The sequence below is a fragment of the Rhodamnia argentea genome, chromosome 1 (genome assembly GCF_020921035.1).
Source record: "Rhodamnia argentea isolate NSW1041297 chromosome 1, ASM2092103v1, whole genome shotgun sequence".
Taxonomy (NCBI): domain Eukaryota; kingdom Viridiplantae; phylum Streptophyta; class Magnoliopsida; order Myrtales; family Myrtaceae; genus Rhodamnia; species Rhodamnia argentea.
The window spans coordinates 7,092,173-7,098,365 of record NC_063150.1 but is presented as its reverse complement, the minus strand read 5'-3'; the positions used below and the strand labels follow the sequence as shown (position 1 = coordinate 7,098,365).

General features: G+C 41.1%; 1 protein-coding gene across 1 annotated transcript; it reads left to right on the top strand.

Moving 5' to 3' along the window:
• Positions 1-789: 789 nt before the first annotated feature.
• On the top strand, positions 790-1,928 carry LOC115750250 (glutathione S-transferase-like). Its single transcript, XM_030687472.2, has 3 exons — positions 790-1,063; positions 1,177-1,225; positions 1,445-1,928. The coding sequence occupies exons 1-3, from the start codon at positions 917-919 to the stop codon at positions 1,888-1,890; spliced, it is 642 nt and encodes a 213-aa protein (XP_030543332.1). The 5' UTR covers positions 790-916; the 3' UTR covers positions 1,891-1,928.
• The last annotated feature ends 4,265 nt before the right edge of the window (positions 1,929-6,193 follow it).

Here is a 6,193-nt window from a genome sequence, read left to right as displayed (position 1 = left end):
AATTTGTCGAGTTGAGTGAAAAAAAAATCAATGTAGTTGAGTTGCGGGTCTTGTAAGCTTGTACGATGTGTAATTACAAGAGTGCAAAACTATAGGCGGTTGCACAATGAGGAGCTTTTTTTTTTTTTTTTTGTAATCAATCTAAAAGCCACAAGAAATAATAACAAACAAATGATTTAGACAAATTCTGTAAGTGCAATACGAATTACTTTTCAAATAATATAAACGACTACATACTCATGACAAATCAACAAACGAATTGGGAACGGAAATTTTGTTGCTTTTTTTTTTTGCTCCATAATCACTATTTGATTATTTTCCCTATTCTTTGCCATCAAATGTGATTATATAATTATTTGATTTAAATGAAAAATTGGGAACGGAAATTTTGTGCGGCTACTAAATGCGTTTACGTTCCAGGAACAAAAATTTTAAACGATTACCAAACGCATTCTGATTCTCAAAAAATTATCCAGGGAACAGAATAAAAAAAAATGATTTTGATCAGAATCATTTTTTGGGAACAGAACCACTGCTAAACGGAGCCTTAATTTCTTGACCTTCGAAAAGTCTTCGTTGAGAAATCGCTACTCATCGCCGTGTGACGTGTGCACATAGGTGTCGCTCCCTCCCGCCGATGACTTTAGTTTCTCAACATGGTTCTTGTTCACACCACCATTAAAGCGAGTACGACAATGTGTCAATGCCTGCGATGGAGTCATCGCATGCCTCTCTCTCTCTCTCTCCATCTCGCGGATCCACAGCCACATACAAAGTATGCACAATGAATTGATAAGGTCATTACCAGAACAAGATCGGTAAGCCCTTATAAAAGGAGCCTAAAACCCACCATCGTTTGCCATGATTGTTCTGCCTTTAGTTCTAGAGAGAAAAAAAAAAGTAGAGCAAAGCAACCATGGTGATGAAAGTTTATGGAACCGTCTTGTCCACCCCGGTGATGCGGGTCTTGACTGCCCTCTACGAGAAGGACCTCGAGTTCGAGTTCGTCCCAGTCGACATGCGAGCAGGCGAGCACAAGAAGGAGCACTTCCTCGCCCTCAACGTGAGTCGACCACCAGTTTCGACCGTATTCTGGTCTTGGAGTCTCGACGTTTTCAATTGAGAAACCCTCCTTCGTCTGTCGGATCTAACGTTTCTCGATCTCTCTCTGTGCAGCCTTTCGGTCAAATCCCTGCCTTTGAGGACGGAGATTTGAAGCTATTCGGTATGTGGTTCTATTTTACTGATAGATTATCTTGTGTGACCATGATGAAAGATGAAAGTTTTTAGTCGAGAAGGTGCTGATTCGATTGCTGATAGATTGTTCGACCATGATGAAACATCAAATGTTTAATTAAGCTTTAAGTGTTCAACCAGTTAACTTAACGAGAAAAAAACTATACGAAATATATTCGTATTTTGATTATGCTCTTTGTGGTGGCAGAATCGAGGGCAATTACTCAGTACATTGCTCATGTATACGCGGACAAGGGCACTCCGCTCGTCTGTGAGGGCAAGAAAATGGCGCCGGCGGGCGTGTGGATGGAGGTCGAGGCCCACCAGTTTGACCCCGTGGCGTCGAAGCTGCAGATGGAGCTCGTGTACAAGCCGAAGTTCGGAATGGCCACAGACGCTGCTGTAGTGGAGGAGAATGAGCTCAAGCTCGCCAAGGTCCTCGACGTCTACGAGGCCCGGCTGAGCCAGTCCAAGTACATGGGCGGCGACTGCTTCACCCTGGTCGACCTCCACCACCTCCCGGCCCTGACCAACCTGATGGGGACACCAGTGAAGAAGCTGTTCGATGCCCGCCCCAAGGTGAGCGCTTGGGCAGCCAACATCATGGCCCGGCCTGCTTGGGCCAAGGTTCTGGCCATGAAGAACCAGCAGTGAAGCAATGGATCCCGTTTAAATTATCTGGTGCTGGGGGGGCAATCACATTAGACCTTTTTCCCTGCTTTCTTCAAATATTTTTTTTTTTTTGGTAATAGTGCTCTTTGTTAAGGATTCTCTCCTTGTAAGGTCAATGTTTTACGTGGGAGTTGGATGAACTTTTCGGGATCGTCTTCAATCATCAAAGTTGGATATGAAGTGATGATGAGGCTGCTGTCTTGTGATTGTCTACCACAGAACTTCATTAGACAATATTGACTTATACCTTTACACAAATTTTTCATATTTTGTCGGAACCAAAACAATAAAATAGGACTTTGAAAATTTAGAAACAAGGATACAAATACAGATTGGAGGGAGAAAATATCCTTAAAATGGTTTCCGATGGCTTGTTTACAATCCTTCACAAGTCTTTTATTTATTGCTAAAGTTGCACTATTCAAGAAACTACTCACCTATGACTTTGTCCTCCAAGACAAACGTAACGTTAAAGGAAGAAGAAGAAAATGCACATCTTCCTGACAAATCAAAATCAAAAAGAGACAAAGCAATAAATTCTGATAAAGACATGCGTAGCAATCCAAAATCCATGGAGAAGTCCTTCGTCTTTATGCTTCAGAAAGTCTCCTTCAATAAATGCTTGCAGTGTTTTTCATTCTTCCTCTTCGCTAGCCTTCTTTCATTTATGGCAAATAATTTTTCTTGTCTTCAGTCGTCTATTTCAGGCGCCTAACATTAATCAAAACTTTCTCCGAAAACCACCAACAGTCAAATTCTAAACAGTAATTAATAGGAGTATCAATGATTCGATTCGGTGAGAAACGATGGCAATCGGGTCTGAATTCGAGCAGTCCATCCATCGATAGCGGAGAGTTTGGATCTGGAAGTGAGTTACGAACAGCCTAAAAGCGAAGTCTAAAAAAATTTTAAAGACAAAAGGGTTTAGTAGAGAGAGGAGAGAGAAAATTAAATGTTAGAGTGGGAAGAAAAAATCTCGGAAGAAATCTTATTATTCTGTTAATCGAACCGAACGGAAGCAAAATAAACCGAACCGAAAGGGAAAATCGGTTATTTTCCATTATCCGAACCAAAAATACATGAAATTTGGGTTCGGTTCCGGTTCGGTTCGGTTTTTCGGTTTAATTCCGACCTCCCTAGTAACTAACGTGCTTGAATTCAATAATCAAATTTTACGTTATTCATACATATTTCACCTCAACATTCTTTTCCTTTCAGCTGAACATTCTTTCCCCGTACCAGTTTCTAGAGTTCAAGAGTTAAGAGGATAAAAAGTCAAAATTCAATCAAAAGTACACCAATGTCCACTTGTCCAATTTGCCATCGCAATGTCTAACACATATCGGTTAAAAATTTTAGTTTTGAAAATAATTAATTCTTACTTTTCGCTTGGATATGAAAGTAGTCATTTTGAAATTAGTTGGCCCAGCGTGTGTGCGCTTTTGGTGTGAAGTCTCCCGTTCGTATTTCAACCGGCAATATGACTGATAATTTGCATGAGCCAAAATACTTCTCATGTATGTTTTAGTTCTAGCCCGACAGTCTTACGATATTGTCAGTTATTTCTAATCACATGATCTATCAATTAATGAGTGTTTTTATGTAAAACATGCAACGATGATATGTGAACCTGCGGTTGAGAATGTAACGTTCCCGACAAGACTGTTATGAAAGCATTTCCCTTAGTTTGATATCTTCTATTTTTATCTTTATCTTGTAAAGTTGGTGCAATGGCCACCTCATCTCAATTGAATGTGATATATAGTAAAAAGGTTACGATGGACTTTGCTAAAAAGGCTAGAAGCATCTTAAGTGATGCACTAAAAGATGCGCACTGAAAAGGCTAAAAGATGCGCATAAATTCGGCCAGCGCATGGCGAACCAACCTTGAGGATTGACGACCAAGATGAGATCAGGGTGGCGAGAGAGAGGCGGAGAGAGCCATGGGGCATTGCTCTGCAGTCGGATCGCCAGTCATGGACGAGCAGCATCACTGGCTGGGAGCTCCTCCGTAATCACTATTGGTCGTTTGTTTGCAAAAACAAACTAAGATGCGCTCTCTCCCACATCGAAGAGATGTGAGTGCGCACGTGGACTAGATTTGGCACTAATCAACTATTACCATTGTTTTCTAGTGAAACAGTGCGACAGTTCACGAAGGATTCTGACAATCTTGAAATGTTATGTCTATTTAATTAGCGGTTATTTTCTAAGACACTCTTACAACCTTTAGTATGTTTGGGTCTATTAAAAAATAACTACCGATTTTTACATGAAAAGGTGTGATTGAATAAACTATTGGGACACAAAGAGTTGCATGAGAAGAAACTACTTTTCGGACGCGAAAATGTGTGTTCATTTCTCATTATATATTCAAGTGTTCTATTCATTTTCAGAATTTTTCACTTCACTTTTCAATTTTTGTTCTTTCAACAAAAGAGAAATACAGCCTTTGTTTCTAATTATTTCCTAGAGAGATCTTGGAGAAATATCAGAATTGCTATCTGCTATTTTCATTGAGACTTTGTTGTATCATGGAGGATATTGATTGGAAACCATTAGCAATGTTGTGAGGCAAATAAATCCTTGAAGAAAGTGATTACATGCCTCAAAGTCCGATTCTATTGTTCATCCTATTTGACGAAATTTTCCCGACAATCACGTCGTCGCGCCTACGCCGTCGGAGGACGAGCTAGGCTCACAAGCGACGCCAACGCTCGTCCATGGCTATCATTGGTGTCGTGCGGCCAAATGCGTACTAGCGCCCAAATCTGAATTGGGAAATCTACATAACTCTTAGCTGTGCAAGGTCACCAGCCGAGGGCCTCTGCGCCTTCAACATGATTCGGATAGTGGCATCGAGCCCTGGCCTAGTTCCTATTGGGATCGGCGGGGGCATGGAGGCCATACCACTTAGAACGCTCGGCATCCACGTCGGCAAAGTTCTGCCAAAATTTGTTGAATGGATTGTATTGACAAATCGACACAAGTTTGGATACTGAATTAGCACAATTAAAATGTATGGAACCGAATTGACATAATTGTAATAGGTTTAAAACTTTTTTGGTACTTCTTCCTCTAAAACGGGCCTCGTCGCTCGTGGGCTCAAGGCCACTATACATGGAGGAGGAACACAGCAAAATCAGATCTCTAAGTTCTCCTCTCTGATTCCAAGTCACATCCATGTGTCAAGTGATAATTGGATGTGAGTAAAGAAACCATGCACTCGTAATCGATGTGGTACTGAGTGTATAAACCGTGCACAATAAAGAACAACTTTGCACTTTCCAATACATTGTCCTTTACGTGCTGCTCATAATGGATGTATTATAGATCGAATTCAATTTCTAAGCCCTTTCCTTAACGTTTGGAATCCTAGATGAAGGAAATGTTGAGATAACATAAAATTGATTTTTGGATTTGAGCATGTTCGTCGCAGTTTTTGAATTTGGTTGATGGTGGCCTTGATTCATGATAGGCGCCGGGAAAGGAGAATGAAGACAGAAGAAAAATAATTACTGCGGTTATCAAAGAAAAATTATTCATGAATAGTAAAAAGATAAAAAAATACTATTTACCATAAATGAAGGCTAATTGCTATTGATTTTCTTCAATCGTGCGAGGCTCCTTTCTGCTCCTTATGGTCTTTTTTCTTTAACTTTATTTGCGCATTTAGATTTCTCATCCGCACCAACCTCTGTAAAGGTTGCTCCGATCGGTTTGTATGGTACGACCGAAGTCACGGAACTTCGAGAGAGCTTTGAGCATTTTGCGCTCCAATAAAAGTTCTTCCTCCGATCATTATTTGTGCCCTTTGTTCTAAATTACATAGCCAGTAGTATTGTTTTGGTTCCAACGAGGAAAGGGGCGAGAAGAAAATTTCAACCGGAAATTGCAGAAAAAGTAAATTATGAATTTCCACTTCTTTCCTTTTTCTATTTTCTCTCAATTTTTTGGAACATAAAAATCACGTTTTCCTCGAGTCCTTCAACGGGGAGGGGAATTACCTTCTTGCCCTTGGAAAGGTCTCCGTGTCGGCGGGAGCCTGCTCCCTCTCGGCCGTGATGTGGGCACAGAGGGGTCGTTCCCTTCCCACTACTGTCTTTCACTTTCTGAGCCTTGTCGTGTTCAGACAACCATTTTCATCATATCGGTAGTACGAGGATGTGAGAGTACCTGCGACGGAGTCATCGCGTGCGCCTCTCTCTCTCTCTCTCGCAGCCACAGGCGTCATTTTCTTTGCCACCCAGTCTGTCTCTCTCTCTCTCTGCCTTTCCTCATCTTC